The sequence below is a fragment of the Dryobates pubescens genome, chromosome 20, assembly GCF_014839835.1.
Source record: "Dryobates pubescens isolate bDryPub1 chromosome 20, bDryPub1.pri, whole genome shotgun sequence".
In the NCBI taxonomy this organism is placed as follows: domain Eukaryota; kingdom Metazoa; phylum Chordata; class Aves; order Piciformes; family Picidae; genus Dryobates; species Dryobates pubescens.
In genome coordinates, this window is record NC_071631.1 from 6553300 (window position 1) to 6569480 (window position 16181).

At 58.4% G+C, this 16181-nt stretch overlaps 1 protein-coding gene across 1 annotated transcript; it reads right to left on the reverse strand.

Annotated features, from left to right (window-relative positions):
* Nucleotides 1-4235: 4235 nt before the first annotated feature.
* Nucleotides 4236-15985, reverse strand: SNRNP40 (small nuclear ribonucleoprotein U5 subunit 40). Its single transcript, XM_054170674.1, has 10 exons — nucleotides 15759-15985; nucleotides 14666-14795; nucleotides 13286-13379; nucleotides 12414-12579; nucleotides 11219-11341; nucleotides 9860-9980; nucleotides 8267-8349; nucleotides 7743-7804; nucleotides 5753-5856; nucleotides 4236-4613 (listed from the first exon to the last, which is right to left on the reverse strand). The coding sequence occupies exons 1-10, from the start codon at nucleotides 15957-15959 to the stop codon at nucleotides 4564-4566; spliced, it is 1134 nt and encodes a 377-aa protein (XP_054026649.1). The 5' UTR covers nucleotides 15960-15985; the 3' UTR covers nucleotides 4236-4563.
* Nucleotides 15986-16181: the final 196 nt, after the last annotated feature.

Here is a 16181-nt window from a genome sequence, read left to right on the forward strand (position 1 = left end):
GGCTGTGAGCAACCTGCTGTAGTGTGAAGTGTCCCTGGCCATGGCAGGGGGGTTGGAACTGGCTGATCCTTGAGGTCCCTTCCAACCCTGACAACTCTGTGATTCTAAGTTGGGGAGGTGAGCACATGGTGAGCTGCAGCCTCCACCAGCCCTGCAGCTGCCCAGCAGGTCTCATTGTGGAAGCTGCCAAGGATCTCACCCATGGACCTTAGCCCCGCTCTGGGCTTGACTCCATCCCCCAGTGCTCCTGGCTCCATCATCTCCAGATCCTCACCAAATCACTGAGAGAGGTCCCACTGCCCTCATCCTATGGGGATGTGTCCCAGGCTCTTGGAGGTTATCTGGATGCCTAAGGAGGGGAACTAGACTCATCTCCAGCATTGAGCTTGTGGGCTCCTCTGGGATTTAAGCACAGCAGAAACCCAGAGCAGAGGGACTGGCCTCACCCCATGGGACTAAACAGAAGAGGAGCCAAGCCCTCTAGAACATCTGCTTGGCAATGGCTGCCCAAATCCACTCAGCTCAGCCTTCCCTGGCAGCTCCAAAGAAACACCAGGGAAAGGCAGAAGGCCCTGATGTAGAAACATGAGAGTGATGCAAGGGCAGCAAGATCCTGCCTGGCTCCCAACCAGGTGGAGTTCAGTGAGGAATCAATTTTAGATTAAAAAAGGTCAATACAGAGTGTCAAGGAGCTTCCCTGGAAGGCAAGGAGATAACTTCATTAGTGAGTGGGTGGGAAACCAGCCCAACCTCCTGCCTCGTGCTCTGCTCCTAACCCACTGCCCTCCAGCCCCCACAGCCCCTTGGCTTTTGGGGTTTTCTTCAAGAGAAAAACCAGACCCTGGTGAGCAAAATTAGGGAGGAAATTGGGAGGAAATCACACTAGGGGCCTAGAATCATCGAATCCCACACTGGGCTGGGTGGGAAGGGACCTTCCAAGGTCACCTAGTCCAACCCCCCTGCAGTCAGCAGGTTGCTCAGACCCCAAACAGGCTGGCCAGAGAAACAGAGGTTGTTCATCTGCATCCTGGGAAAGAGTTAATTGGTGATGGAAAGCTCTCAAGCAAACACCTCCCTGGAGGAATGGACCTGCTAAAGGCAACAATTCTCTGTGCTCAGGTTATGCTGGGGACAGGTTGGGGTTGCTGCTGCCATGGCTCCACTGTGGGAGCAGAGCCAAGAGGAACCCAGGCTCAGCTGGCTGCAGCCAGGACCTGGGAGGAACCCAGCCCCAAATCCCCCTGGATGCTCCATGCCCAGTGCTGGGCATCATCCTGGCCCTGATGCTCAGCGGTGGTGCTGACTTGGGCCACTGGTATCCAGCAGCAGACTGCATCCATCACTGTTCCAAAGGGAGCCAAAAACGATGAGCTCTAACTTCCCAGTCTGAGTCTCAGCCACTCTCCCAGGACCACCAGCAAAGAGCTGCTGGGAGGAGGCACAAAGCTGCTGCAGGTGATAGGGACATCACAAACCCTTTTCCCTCCTTCCTTTCCCTCACAGCTCTTGAGGTTGACTTCCCCTCCTCCCCTTCCTTTGGGTTGAGACCATTGTCCAGCCTTGGAGTGTGAATTTTAGGGGCAAATGTCATAGGAGGTTAGAAAAGACCTTAGGATGGTGATGAGAGGGTGGTGAGGTACTGGGGGGGTTCCATCTGAACAGGAGGAGAAACTTCTTTGGTGTGAGGGTGCTGGAGGCCTGGAGCAGGCTGCCCAGAGAGGTTGTGGAGTCTCCTTCTCTGGAGAGGATCCAACCCCCCCTGGGCATTGTGCTGCTGGGCAAGCTGCCGTGGGTGCCCTGCTGGAGCAGGGGGGTTGCACTGGATGAGCTCCAGAGGTCCCTTCCAGCCCTCCCCACGCTGGGATCCTGTGATTGCATTTACCTCACCTCCCCTTTCCCCATTCTCAGCCTCTCAGCCATCAGCCTGCCAGTGTCCCCCCAGCTCCCTGCCACTGGGTGGCTGTCAGCCACCCAACAGAGAAGCTCCAATGCCTCCTTCCCCTCCTTCCTGAGCTGTGACCTTATCTGAGTGTGGAGCACAGTGCAGGAGCCAGCAGCAGTTTGCCTTTGTAGCTCACAAAAAACCCTCCATAATGAACAGGAGGGAAAAAAAAAAACCCTTCTATTCACTGGCTCCTGTAATTTAATTAGTTTCCCATTAAAGAGAGGCTAAATATCATCTAATCCCCCAACAGAGCAAATAATTGTTTTCCATCCTTTCAGGAGTTATCACTTTGCTCATTGTAAGGATCTGAATGCAGCAGGAGCCTCCCAGCAGCGCTGGGGAAGGGTGGGAAAAGAGCTGGAGGAAGGACAAGGAAGGGGCTGGCAGGCTCAGGGCTGCCCAGAGCTGAGCTGGGATTGACTGCTGGAGATCCCAGAACCACCCAATGGTCTGGGTTGGAAAAGGCCTCCAAGGTCCCTGAGTCCAAGATCCATCAACCCAGTGTCCCCACAGTGTCCCCACAGTGCCCAGAGTGGAGAGCAGCAGCAGGCAGGGCAGGACCCAGCCCAGCACGCTGTGGTGGGAGGCTCTGGGTGCCACACTCACCCCTGGCCAGGTGCTGCTGCTGCTGTAGGTGAAGGGGCAAGGACTGGGCTGGGGATGAGGATGGGGACAGCCACACAGCCCTCCCCAGTCCCCACCACAATCAGGAAGCAGCCAGCAGCCCCCCCTGCAGAGCTGCTCCCTTGCCCAGAGGTTGTTCATCTGCATCCTGGGAAAGAGTTAATGGCTGGTGGCAAGCTCTCAAGCCAACACCTCCCTGGAGGAATGAACCTGCTAAAGGCAACAATTCTCTGTGCTCAGGTTATGCTGGGGACAGGTTGGGGTTGCTGCTGCCATGGCTCCACTGTGGGAGCAGAGCCAAGAGGAACCCAGGCTCAGCTGGCTGCAGCCAGGACCTGGGAGGAACCCAGCCCCAAATCCCCCTGGATGCTCCATGCCCAGTGCTGGGCATCATCCTGGCCCTGGTGCTGAGTGGTGGTGCTGACCCTGGCTGTGTCTGTGTGGGCACAAGTTGGCTCCTGTGTGGGTGCCAGCACTCCCAGCTCTCCTCTCCACCTTTCAGGGCACATTTCATACCCTGCAGCTCAAAGCAATCCTGCCCCCTCCCAGCTCTCTGCTCCCCCAGGCTGGTTCTGCTTGGATCCCTGCACTCACAGCTGGTGCTGGACCTTCCCACTGCACCACCAGTGATGCCTGGCCCAGCATCTGTGCAGGGCAGAGTCCCAGGGACAGCTGCAGAGCCCCAGGGCTCCAGCAGCCCTCTCTGGGGGCTCCTGGCTGCTCACCCCACCAGGGAGTGATGTGAGGCAGAGGCTGGCAGCTGATGGGCACCAGCCCCACTCCAGTGGGGCCTCATTGGCTTGGAACCAGGAGCTCTGCAGGCTCTCCCCCTTCCAACCTGCTGCTCCAATCCATCAGTCCCTGGCTGAAGGTCAGTGAAGGCCTTGGGGGTCAGTGGTTTCCTGAGAGGTAACCCCCTCCATGCTCTCCAGCCTGCCCCTGCCTGCACCCAGGGTCACTTTGACTGTGCCAATGGAGGAAGCAGGAGCAGAGACCAGGTCTGCCCCAGGAGAAGCCCCACAGTGAGTGAGCTCCTGGGGCTGGGGTCCTGAGTCCCTGCAGCCATCTGCTGACAGCAGGCCCTTGCTCTGGGACAGGAACCACTCCAGGTGACAGATACAAGGGACACTGCCACACCTCCCCTGCCCTGGAGCCACCACCTCACCTCCTGGGGAACATGCAGCCAGGCTTTCCTGCTGCTGGCTCTGGACTGGCCCCCACTGTGCCACCCTCCATGGCCCACAGCAGGGCAAGCAGGGACAAAAGAAACCCTGGAGGGGACCCTGGGCCTCTTGCCCTTGCAGTGTATTTCCCTGGCTGCAGCAGAATCATCCTGGTGCAGGACATGGCTCTGCCTGGGGGAAGGGAGTGTTGGGTGGGCCCTGCTGTGTCACCCAGCCCTAGAGAAGGGGTGGGGGGAGGCAGTAAGAGCTGACAGATGCCTGAGCCAGGGCAGCAAAGGGGGTGGGGGGAAGAGGATGGAAGCTGCTGCAGAGGGGTGCAGCTTGTCCTCCTCCCAGCAAGTTAACAGCAAATAAAAGACACCCCTGGTGGGCAGGACCCCACCTTGGGTGCTCTCACAGTGACCAGCTGAGCTTCAGCCCCCAGGGCAAGGGCTTGGTGCTGGTGAGAGAGAAGAAGGGGCAGGAGGCAGCAGCTGTAAAAAGGTCTCTGTTTCACTTCTGACTGTAGAAAAACACCAAGAGAAAGCAGGCAGGGAATGCTGGAGCCCCCAAGGGACTTGGACCAGAACAGGACCATTTTCAAGTGATCTGGGCCAGGGCTGCTGCAACCAGGACCAAATTCCTTTCCTCTCCTTCCTCCCCCAAGGGGAGGGTGGAAGAAAGCTGCAGAGCGAGGCCGCCCCAGGGGCACATCCTGCTGCCTCAAGCCTCTGCCCCGGGCAGGAGAGGGGCTGGCAGTGGGCAGAAGCTTGCTGAGAGCCAGGGATCATCAGGGCATGAATGCCAGCAGCTCCTCCTTGGGTCTCCCCTTCACTGGATCTCCCCCATGTACAGCCTCTTGTCGCTGGATGCAGACAGGACTGAGGGAGAGAGAGACAGAGAGAGAGGAGTGAGGCAAGGCAGCAGCAGCCTGAGGCCTCCCCAGAGCCAGCCCTGGAATCAAGAGGATCATCCTGCTGCTGCTGGAAGTGCTCCACAAAGGCAGAATCTCCCCCACACCACTTCCTGGACTCCCTGCTCTGACACCTCAGCAGCTGCTGGGCTTCCTGGAGGCCATTCCACAGCCCCAGGCAGCAGCAGCCTGGCCTGTGGCTGGGCTGGAAGGGACCTCCAGAGGTCATCTGGTCCAGCCCCCTGCAGTCAGCAGGGACATCTCCAACTGCAGCAGGCTGCTCAGAGCCCCAGCCAGCCTGAGCTAGAATGACTGCAGAGATGGAGCCTCCAGCACCTCCCTGGGCAGCCTCTTCCAGTGTCTCCCCAGCCTCACTGTGCAGAACTTCCTCCTCCAGCCTAACTCTGCCCTGCTCCAGTTCCAAACCATTGCCTCTCATCCTGTACCCACAGCCCCTTCTGAGCAGTCCCTCCCCAGCCTGCCTGGAGGTCCCCTGCAGATATTGAGCTCTGAGGTCTCCCTGGAGCCTTCTCTTCTCCAGGCTGCACAGCCCCAGCTCTCCCAGCCTGTTCCCACAGCAGAGGTTCTCAGCCCCCTGAGCATCTTTGCAGCCTCCTCTGGACCCTCTCCAGCAGGTCCAGGCCTCTCTTGTGTTGGGGGTCCCACATCTGGGCCCAGCACTGCAGGTGAGGTCTCCCCAGAGCAGAGGGGCAGGATCCCACTCTCCACCTCTGGCCACACTGCTCTGGATGCAGCCCAGGCTGCCCTTGGCCTTCTGTGCTGCCAGTGCCCATTGCTGGCTCCTGCCCAGCTTCTCCCCCCCCAGCACCCCAAGCCCCTTGCTGCTGATGCACCCTGAGGGGCTGTGTCCACGGTGAGGAGCACTGGGATACAGGGTGGGCAGTGCCTGGGGGCTGGGTGCCACTAGAGGGCACAGCCTGGCCAGGAAAGCTGCACCAGGACCACCTGAACTCCTCAGAAGAGGCAGAACACCACTGGCACCCGGGGCAGGGCAGTTCTGGGGCTGTCTGCCAGGGGTTGAGCAGCTCAGCAGCACTGCAACTCTTTCCCCAGCTGCCTGGGGGGGGTGGGGGGGCAGGCACTTACTAATGGGCTCCTCAGGGTGGAAAGCCAACTCGTTCACTGAGCCAGCATGGCCTGGCAGCTTGTACAGGATCCGCCGGGAGGTGGTGTCCCACACATAGACAAACCTGCAGCAGAGGAGGCAGAGGGGCTGGGGAGCTGGGCAGGCAGGCAGAGGGGCTGGGGAGCTGGGCAGAGGGGCTGGGGAGCTGGGCAGAGGGGCTGGGGAGCTGGGCAGGCAGAGGGGCTGGGGAGGCAGCTGCCCATCTCCCCTCCTCTCCTCCCCCCCAACCCCTTGTCCTGCAGCAGTTCCTTCAGCCAGGGCTGATCCAGGCACAGCTCTTGCTCCAAAGGGAGTCTCAGGAGCAGAATGCTGCACTGCCAGGTCCAGGAGGGCAGAGCTCCAAGCAGGCAGGGGCTGAAGGTCAGCTTGGTGGCAGCAGCCTGCCTGCTGTCACCCCACAGCAGCCTCCTGCCACCCCTTGTGGCACAGAGGCAAGTGTGAGGCCCTTCAGAGCCTCAGATGGCAGCAGCTAAGGCACTGAAGCAGCTCTGGGAGTGGGGAGAAGGCTCCTCACCCTCACACACAGCTCCCTGCAAGCCTGCTGGGCAGCCTTGGCCTGGGCAAGCAGCTCTGGGCAAGCCCCTGCTGCAGCCTAATCCCTCACAGCCAACAGCTTTGCAGGTGGCTTTCTTCCTGCTGTGCCACTGAAGCCAAGATGCACTGCCCAGCCTGTAGCAGGGGCACTCCCTGGCTCACCTTCAGCTGCTGTCAACCATCCTCCCCAAATCCTCTTCCATCAGGCAGTTTCCAGCCACTCTGGCCCCAGCCTGGAGCATTCATGGGGTGGTTGTGACCCAAGTGCAGGACCTGGCTCTTGGCCTTGTTGAACCTCATCCCATTGGCCTCAGCCTGGCCAGGCTCCCCTGCAGACCCTCCCTACCCTCCAGCAGATCAACTCACACCCAGCCTGGTGTCAGCTGCAGTGTGCCTGAGGCTGCCTCCACCCCCTCACCCACACCACTGAGAAAGGTATGAAAGAGAACTGGTCCCAGCACCACTGGCACCAGAAAGCTGCTGTCAGACCACAGCCCTACAGCAGCACCTGCACAGCTAACCCAGGGGCCCAAGGCCTTGCCACCAAGCTGATCAGCCAGCACCCCCCCTGCCTCCACCACTGCCCTTGCTGGCCTGGGAAGGAGGAGAGTCACCTCTCAGGCCCCCTGCTGTGACAGCTGGCCCTGCTGTATCTGCACAGGCAGGGCTAAACTTCTCCCTCTCCCCTGTCAGAGCCTTGTTCATTTGCTGATCACTCCTGCCCCAGGCCCTGGACTCCAGCCTGCAGGAATTCCACTCTCCATGTCACCAGGGGTATGTCTGGATTTGCTCCAGCAGAGGTTGGTATCCTTCACAGTGACCTTCAGTGGCTGCCTTCTTCCCTCTCCTGGCTTCCTCCCTCTCCCCAGCTCAGCTGCCTGGCTTGACAGAACCTCTCACTTACAAATGCACTATGTGCTCATTTAGTCAGATCTTTGCTTCTCCTCACTCATTAATTACAGTAAGGCTCAACACTGATCCTCAGAGCACCACTGGTGCCTCTTGCAAGCCACCACTCAGCCATGGGACTGGGAGCTGTGGTCCTTACCAGTGCAAGCCATTCACTACACACCTTTTCCCCAGCCTCCCTGTGTCTCACAAACATCTGCTGCTGGGACTACAAGGGACCTAAAGTCACCACTCTGTCACCTCCTGATCCTTCTGGTGGATCCCATGAGCTCTGCCAGCTCCTGGGAGCAAAGAGAAGGTGTGACAGTCTGTGGTGGCTCCTCCTCCTCCACCAACACAAAGGCAACACACCCCACTGCTGCCATCAACACCCCCCCCCCAACCCCACAGGGACCTTCACAACTCTTGAGCCTTCAGCTCATCTGAGTCTTCAGATCCACTTCCTTCCAGGAGTGTCTGCAGAGCAGTGATGGGACTCATGGTAACAGGGCTGCAGCAGCCACTCACCTGTCAGCTGAGCCTCCAGCAATTTTACTCCCATCTGGGGACCAGGAGCACCTCAGAAGGTTCTGCAAAGGGGGAAATAAAAAACCAACCAAAACAACCCAAAAGTTCATGGCCAGATCTATTGCCAAGGGAAGGTTTCAGTTTGCCTCTTCTCCCTGAATCAAAACTCACCACAAGACTTTACCACATCTCCTGAGTGCTGCTTTAATGACCTCCCTTTGGAGGAGGAGATGGGAATGAAGAGATTTGATTTGCTGGCTGGCAAACACTCAGAGCCTTCTTATTCCACACAGGGTGGAGAGCAGAGGTAGCCAGTGTTTAATGTCCAGCTGATTACAGCTGAAGCCAGCACAGATCTCTTCTTGTTGCAGTGTTAACTGGAAGCCCTCTGGGTGCATTCCATCTCCCTTGGGGCTCTTGTTAAAGCCCTTCTGGTTGAGACTTGGGATTTAGAGAGCAGCTTCCAGGGGAGTCAAGAGGCAGGAGGGTCTGAGGGCCTAGGATGTGGGCTGCAGGGCTCTCACCTTCTCAAAGTTGTGCACATTGCCTTGGAAGATCTTCACACATCTCTCCTTGGGGGCGAAGGGCCTCACGTCCCAGATGCGAACTGCAACACAGAGCTCAGGGCTGTCAGCAGCAGAGGGCAGCTCCTGGCACTGCTGCTCCTCCTCAGACATGCTGCTGAGGAGCACTCAGCTGGGCAAGCTCCCTGAAAGGAGCCTGGGGCAAGGTGGGGGTTGGGCTCCTCTCCCAAGGAACAAGTGATAGGACAAGGAGAAATGGCCTCAAGTTGCTCCAGGGGAGGTTTAGGTTGGACATGAGGAACAATTCCTTCCCTTTGAGGGCTTTCAAGGCCTGGCCCAGGCTGCCCAGGGCAGTGGTGGAGTCCCCATCCCTGGAGGGGATTCAAAGCTGTGGAGATGTGGTGCTGAGGGCCATGGTTTAGTGGTGACCTGGCAGTGCTGGGTTAAGGGTTGCACTCTACAGGGTCCCAGCACAGTGGGGGTTAGAAGGGACCTCTGGAGCTCATCCAGTCCAACCCCCTGCTCAAGCAGGGCACCCACAGCAGCCTGCCCAGCAGCACAATGCCCGGGGGGGTTGGAGTCTCTCCAGAGAAGGAGACTCCACAACCTCTCTGGGCAGCCTGCTCCAGGCCTCCAGCACCCTCACACCAAAGAAGTTTCTCCTCCTGTTCAGATGGAACCTGCTGGGTTCCACCTTGTGCCCATTGCCCCTTGTCCTGTCTCTGGACACCACTGACAAGAGCCTGGCCCCTTCTTCCCCAACACCCCTCAGATATTTATAGACATTGATCAGATCCTCTCTCAGGCTTCCCTTTTCAAGGCTGAGAGACCTGGGGCTGCTTAGTTTGGTTTTGCTACATCCAACAGCCTGAGCTGTTCCTTTCTCAATGTCACACAGAGCTGGTGGAAGGCAGCAGCACCCAAGAGCTGTTCTGTGCCCTCAGATAGGACATTACATCTGAGGGGCAAGTGAGCAGGAGCCAGCAGTGTGCCCAGGTGGCCAAGAAAGCCAAAGGCCTCCTGGCTGGGATCAGCAATGCTGTGTCCAGCAGGAGCAGGGAGGGGATTGTCCCCCACACACTTTGAGTGCTGTGTTCAGTTTGGGGCACCTCAATACAAGAGAGATGTGGAGGTGCTGGAGCCAGGGCAGAGGAGGGCAAGGAGCTGGGGAAGGGCCTGGAGAATAAATCTGATGAGGAGAGACTGAAGGAGCTGGGGATGCTTAGTTTAGAGAAGAAGAGGCTGAGGGGAGACCTCATTGCTCTCTACAGCTACCTGAGAGGAGGTTGTGGAGAGGTTGGTGCTGGTCTCTCCTCAGAGGTAATTAGTGATGGAACAGAAGGGAATGGCCTCATGCTGCCACTGTGGAGGTTTAGACTGGACAGCAGGAAAGAAAATTCCCAGCCAGAGTGGTCAGGGATTGGAATGAGCTGCCCGGGGAGGTGGTGGAGTCCCCAAGCCTGGCTGTGTTTCAAGGCGGTTTGGATGTGGTGCTTGGGGGGTTTAGGGGTGACCCTGGCAGAGCAGGGTTAATGGTTGGACTTGGTGATCCTGAGGGCCTTTGCCAAGCTGAGTGGTGGGCTCTGTGGTTACCTGTGTTGTCCATGGCGTTGGAGAGCAGGTAGGAGCCCTCTGAGCTGAGGCTGAGGCCGGTGACCGAGTCGGCGTGCCCCCGCATGCTGTACGTCAGCTTGTTCTGGCGCAGGTCCCACACCTGCCAGGCACAACACCAGGGGCTGACAGGGGGACAGCCAAGAGCTGCTGCTGCCAGAGCATTCCCCACTGGGACTGATCAATCAGCTGATGACATCAGCATTCAGTCTCAGCTGGTGGAGTCTGAGTGACTGAAATAGGAGGCTAAGGTTTTTGGGTCGCAGGCGAAAGTGCAATTCGCAGCTGAGGAGTTAGCAAAGGTGTCCCAAACCCCCGGGGCTGCTCAGCCTGCAGAGAAGGCTCTGGGGAGACCTTAGAGCTGCATTTCAGTAGCTGAAAGGGTCCTGCAGGAAGGCTGGGGAGGGACTGGCCAGAAGGGCTTGGAGTGATAGAAGGGGCAACAGTCTGACACTGGAGCAGGGCAGAGTGAGGTTGGACACCAGGAGGAACTTCTCCTCTGAACAGGTTGCCCTGAGAGGTGGTTGAGGCCCCATCCCTGGAAACATTTAAGATCAGACTTGATGTGGCCCTGGGCAGCCTGCTCTAGTTGGAGGTGTCCCTGCTGCCTGCAGGGCAGTTGGATGAGATGACCTTGGAAGGTCCCTTCCAACCCCCTGCAGTCTGTGACCTGAGAGTTAAACGTCAGCAGCCCGTGCACGCTGGAATCCCTCTCTGCTTGGCTCTAGAGCCCCCAGCTCCCAAATGCCACTGGCTGATGCCACAGGGCAGCAGTTGTCCTGTCCCCAAAGACTTCATGCTGTTCCTTCCCACAGAGGGGCAGTGGGGACAGCTCTGGTGCCAGAGGCACACTTGGGTGGCTCTGTGACAAGCACGTGCCCCCCACGGCCAGGGAGAGCGAGGCAGCCTGAGCCTGCAGCTATCAGCAGACTCTGTCACCAGCTGAATGAAACACTGAGCTGGCTCCCAAATAAGAACTTTCCATACCAGCAGGTGACAAATCAAGCTGCAAACTGGAGCAGAGGGCAGAGGGTGTGGATGTCATCAGATTTTCTTTGGTTTCCCTCATATATGGCTCTGGGAGGGGCAGAAGCTGCCAGAGGAGCCAGCAGACAGCAATGCCAGGAATGCCAGGGCTGCCCAGGCTGTCACATGGCACAGAGCCCTGCAGCAGCTCCCTCTCAGCTCACTGGCTCTGCATGAGCAGCCAGGGCAGGTCTGCATGGTTCCTGGGGCTGGAAGTTGGACCTACAGGCTTGTCCTTGAGCAAGGCAGGATGTGAGGGGAGGGAACAGCTCTGCGGGGTCAGAGAGGGACAGGAGGACACCACCACTGCCCTACCTTAATGTCATTGTCAATGCCTCCAGATATGATCTGATCACTGGTGTCATTGAAAGTCACAGCCAGCACCTGGTAGGTGTTCTGAAAGGTCTGGACAGCAGCTTTCTTCCTGATGTCCCACAGCTGCAAGACAGCAGGTGGAGGAGTCACACAGAGACACTCAGCAAGAGAACATCAGGGAGCTGCAGAGATACTTGGCAGAGGCTTAAACCATTCCTGACACCCTCAGCTCAGGAGACCTCTACAAAATAAAACAAAACCCCCTAGAGTTTGGTGTGGTAGGGACTGAGGAGTGCAGAGGAGGGAAGAGAGGCTGGCTTGAAAGATGGCAGCAGCAGCCTATCCTTCTTCTCCTACTGCAGGGCAGGGCAAAAGTGCAACTGGGCAAAGGAATTTCCCTCATCTGCACCAAAGGGTTGCAGGAGAGACCAACAACAAACCAGAAAAGGAGGATTCCCATCTGATTTCCAAGTTTTACTTCTGGAGTCACAATTCTTAAAGCAAACTTGTCCTGGGCTGACCCCCAGCAGGGTGGGCAGCAGGGGCAGGGAGGGGATTCAGCCCCTCTGCTGGGCTCTTCTCAGACCCCCCCTGCAGTGCTGGGGCAGCTCTGGAGTCCTCAGCACTGCACAGGCAGGGAGCTGGTGGAGCAGGGCCAGAGGAGGCCACAAAGGTGGTCAGAGGGCTGGAGAACCTCTGCTATAAAGACAGGCTGACAGAGTTGGGGCTGTTCAGCCTGGAGAAGAGAAGGCTCTGGGGAAACCATAGAGCAGCCTTCCAGTACCTGAAGGGGCTCCAGGAGAGCTGGGAAGGGACTTGTGGCAAGGGCTGGGAGTGACAGGACGAGGGGCAATGGCTTCAAGAAGCTGGATTTAGGGAGGGGTGGGGGTGGTGAGGCAATGGAACAGGTTTCCCAGAGAAACTGTGGAGGCTCCAAGCCTGGAGGTGTTCAAGGCCAGGCTGCATGAGCCCTTGAGCAACCTGGGCTGGGGGGAGGTGTCCCTGCCCATGGCAGGGGGCTGGAACTAGAAGACCTTTGAGGTCCCTTCCAACCCAACCCATTCTGTGGTTCTGTGACCTGCTGAAATTCTAAGAGTGGCTGAATTGAGCCACTGAAATGGGAGGACTCTGAGGCTTCTCCCCCATCTCCCATCTTCCTCTCACTCCAGGCCATCTGCTCACACAACACACTGACCTTCACAGTGCCATCATCACTGCCTGTGCAGACCAGCTGGGGTCCTCTCCTGGCTGGGTAGCAGGAGTTCACAAAGGAGGTGTGGCCCTTCAGCCTCTTCACTCTCTCCCCAGTCTCACTGTCCCACACAGCCACAGTTTTGTCTGTGGATGCTGAGAAGAGCATGCTGCAGGGAGGAATCACAGTCAGAGGCTCCAGTGCAGCAACAGTTCTCCCTTCCCACCTTTTCCACTGCCAAGTTCTGTCACCACAGCTGGAAATATCCAGTGGGAACAAGGCCCCATACACCAGGCCAAAGGTGGGTTGAGGGGAGACCTTCCCACTACCTCCATTTCCAGCTACATATTGAGTGGTTTTCCACCTCCTCAAACACTCTTTGGATGAGCACAGGAAGGAAAGCTCAGTGGCAAGAGCTCAGATGTTTGCTCAGCAAACAACTCACCTATTTTCTTTTCCTCCCCAGTGCCTCCCAGATGACTGGCACCAACCTTCCCTGCTCCTCAAGACTCAAATCAAGGGCAGCAGTGGGTCATGGGTGACCCCAGACCCACTTTCCCAACCCCAAGCAGGCACCACTCCTTGGCTAGCAAAGCCACACCCCAAGTGCTTGCTGCAGGTGGTCTGAGCAGGGACAACAGAGGTTGTGGAGTCTCCTATGGAGACTTCCCAGCCCCATCTGGATGCATTCCTGTGCTGGATGCTGTGGTCCTGCTCTGGCAGGGGGTTGGACTTGACGACCTCTTTGGGTCCCTTCCAACCTCTATCATCCTGGGATGCTAGGAAGGAGGTGCTGAGGAACTGAGGGCAGCAGAGAGCATCTGCCCTCAGAAAGAGGCAGGCCCAGGGCTGAATGGCCCCTGGGTGTCACTCACCTGCCATCAGTGTTGTAGTGCAGCTCCATGACAGCTCCACTGTGCCCCTTCAGCGTGGCGAAGTTCTCGCAGTCCCCATAGACGTTCCACAGCACTGGGGGAGGGAGGGAGGGAGGTGAGAGCAGGACACAGCCAGAGGAAACCTGCCACAGGTTGGGGGAGGAGCTCTCCACAAACTCAGCAAAATGACCACCCCAGGCTGCCAGCTCTGTGCTCCCCAGTCTGGGCTGGCACAGAGTCACAAAGCGGTTTGGGTTGGAAAGGACCTTAAAGATCATCCAGTTCCAGCTCCCTGCCAGGGGCAGGGACACCTACCAGACCAGGCTGCTCAAGGCCCCATCCAGCATGGCCTTGAAGCCTCTATAACTTCTCTGGACAACTCACCATGCTCATGGGGAAGAATTTCCTCCCAATGTCTCATCTAAATCCAGCTTCTTCCAGTTTGAAGCCACTGCCCCTCGTCCTGCCTCACCAAGCCTTTGGCAAAGGCTCTCCTCTAGCCCCACTGAGATACTGGAAGGCTGCTCTGAGGTCTCCTCAGAGCCTTCTCAGACTCTCCAGGCTGAAGAGATCCAACTCTCTCAGCCTGTCCTCACAGCAGTGCTGCTCCAGCCCTCAGATCATCTTTGTGGCCCCCTCTGGACTCACTCTAACAGCTCCACAGCATTCTTGTGCTGGGGGCTCCAGAGCTGGACACAGGACTCCAGGTGGGAAATGCAGCCATAAAGAAGCATTGTGCAAGCTCCAGGAGGACAGAAACTGGTGTGAGCTGCTTTTTGGGGTTTAGATCAAGTTGAATCAGTTAAGTATAAACAATAATCTTCCTCTCAGCAAGCCAAAGCAGTAAAAACTATGCTCCTGCAGCCTGCTGCAGTCAAACATGGATGGATGGTGAGCTCTGTGTGTGCTGCTTTGGGCTGGGACAGCCAATGGACTTCCCAGTAGCTGCCCTGGGGATGGCTGAACCTGCCTGCAATGGGCAGTGCTGAATGAATTCTTGTTTTGCTTTGCCTGGGAAACTCTCCTTATCTCAGCCCAGAGTTCTTCACACCCTCCAGGTTCTCTCCCCAAGTCCCACTGGTGGGCAGGGAGCGAGCTGCAAAGTGAGGATGAGCTTCCAGCTGGGGTTAAACCACGACAGCAAGGGCCCTGGGGACACAGGGCTGTGATCAGCAGAGCTCATTCCCAGCCCCATCTGAGGAACAGCAGGGCATGGACCTGCCAGAGGAGGTGGAAGAAGTTTCTCACTCCCCTCCTGGTGATGCTCTTCACTCTCAGAGCTCAGCAAGCTGACAGCTGAGCTAAAACTCCCATGCCAGCACAGCAGCCTGCACTGGAGTGAGCCCAGCCCCACGCAGTGCTGGCAGGGCCCCTACTCACAGATGAGCCTGTCAAAGCCAGCAGAGGCCAGGGTGTTGCCATTGGGGTGGAACTTGCAGCAGTAAACCTCTCCTTCGTGCCCTGAGAGCAGCATGATGGGGGCCTGCAGGGAGGAGCAGCGGGGTGGGCCCTGGGGGAGACAGCAGAAGAGCTGGGTTAGGGCATGGCATGAGAGGAGCAAGGGGCAACACTGAGGCATGGCCAGCACAGCAGGACCCCCACCATCCCCTCACCCCACTGTGCTCTCATAGACCCTTCTCCCTCACCCTTTCTCAGAATCATTTTGTTAAAAGAGACCTTTAAGACCCCATTAAGTCCAACCAATGCACCCAGCACTGCCAGGTCACCACCAAACCATGGCCCTCAGCACCACATCCCCAAGGCTTTGAAACACCTCCAGAGATGGAGACTCTACCACTGCCCTGGGCAGCCTGGGCCAGGTCTTGACAGCCCTTTGGGAGAAGAAATTTTTACCCAGGACCAACCTAAATCTACCCTGCCATAAACTGAGGCCATTTCCTCTGGTCCTACTGCTTCTTACCTGAGAGAAGAGACCAACCCCCACCTCACTGCAGCCTCCTTTCAGGCAGCTGCAGAGAGCCAGGTCTGCCCTCAGCCTCCTCTTCTCCACACTAAACCCCCAGCTCCCTCAGATGCTCCTCCCCAGCCTTCTCCAGACCCTTCTCTGGACCTGCCCCATCCCCTCAATGTCTTTCTTGGAGTGAGGGGCCCAAAACCGAATGCAGGATCTGAGCTGTGGCCTCACCAGCGCCCAGTCCAGGGGCACCAACACTTCCCTACTCCTGCTGCCCACACTCTTGCCGGTCCAGACCAGGATGCTGGTGGCCTTGTGGGCCACCTGGCTGTCGACCAAGCCCCTAGGCCCTTTTCCATCGAGCTGCTTCCACACTCTGCCCAATCCTGGAGCGTTCACGAGGTTGCTGTGAGCCCATTTCACTTTCTTTAAGCTCCCTCCCCCTGGGGCTGTATCCTGCACACGATCTCCCACCGCGACCTTTTCCCTCCACAGCCCTTGCCCCCTCCCCAAGCCCCGGCATCCCCTCATTGGCCCTCCCCCAGTTCCCCACCGTACCGCCTGCAACAGGGCCCCGGGGGCGGGCTGTGCCCCACCGGTGCCCGGCGCTCCCGGCAGCTCATGGCGGGGCCGCTTGGCCGCCACAGGAACAAGCGGGAGGTCGGGAGCAGGGGCGGCGCCGGGGGCGGGAGGGGGCCCGGGCGCGGGGCCGGGGCCGGGGCCGCCGCCGGGGACCTTTCGCTTCTGCTGCTCGATCATCGCCGCCGGCCGCGCGCGCCCGCCCGCCCCGCGCCGCCCCAGCGCTTCCCCATTGGCCGGCCCCGCGCGCTCCTGCCGCGCCGATTGGTGGAGCGCAGACGGATATCCCGCCTTCCTCTGGCGTCCTTCCTATGCGCCGTGACGCGAAAGGGGTGCCTCGTGCCGGCCAGCGCTCCCCGCGCTGATTGGTTGATAGCACCGAGGGTGGGCACTACCTAACAC

Excerpts from the sequence above, each read along its gene's own strand:
- SNRNP40 (XM_054170674.1), bottom strand. The coding sequence starts at position 15,959 with ATGATCGAGCAGCAGAAGCGAAAGGTCCCCGGCGGCGGCCCCGGCCCC. Across the intron at positions 13,380-14,665 it reads TGGCTTTGACAGGCTCATCT|TGCTGTGGAACGTCTATGGG; the intron begins GTGAGTAGGGGC and ends TCCCTCCCCCAG. Across the intron at positions 8,350-9,859 it reads CAACGCCATGGACAACACAG|TTCGCATCTGGGACGTGAGG; the intron begins GTAACCACAGAG and ends TCTGTGTTGCAG.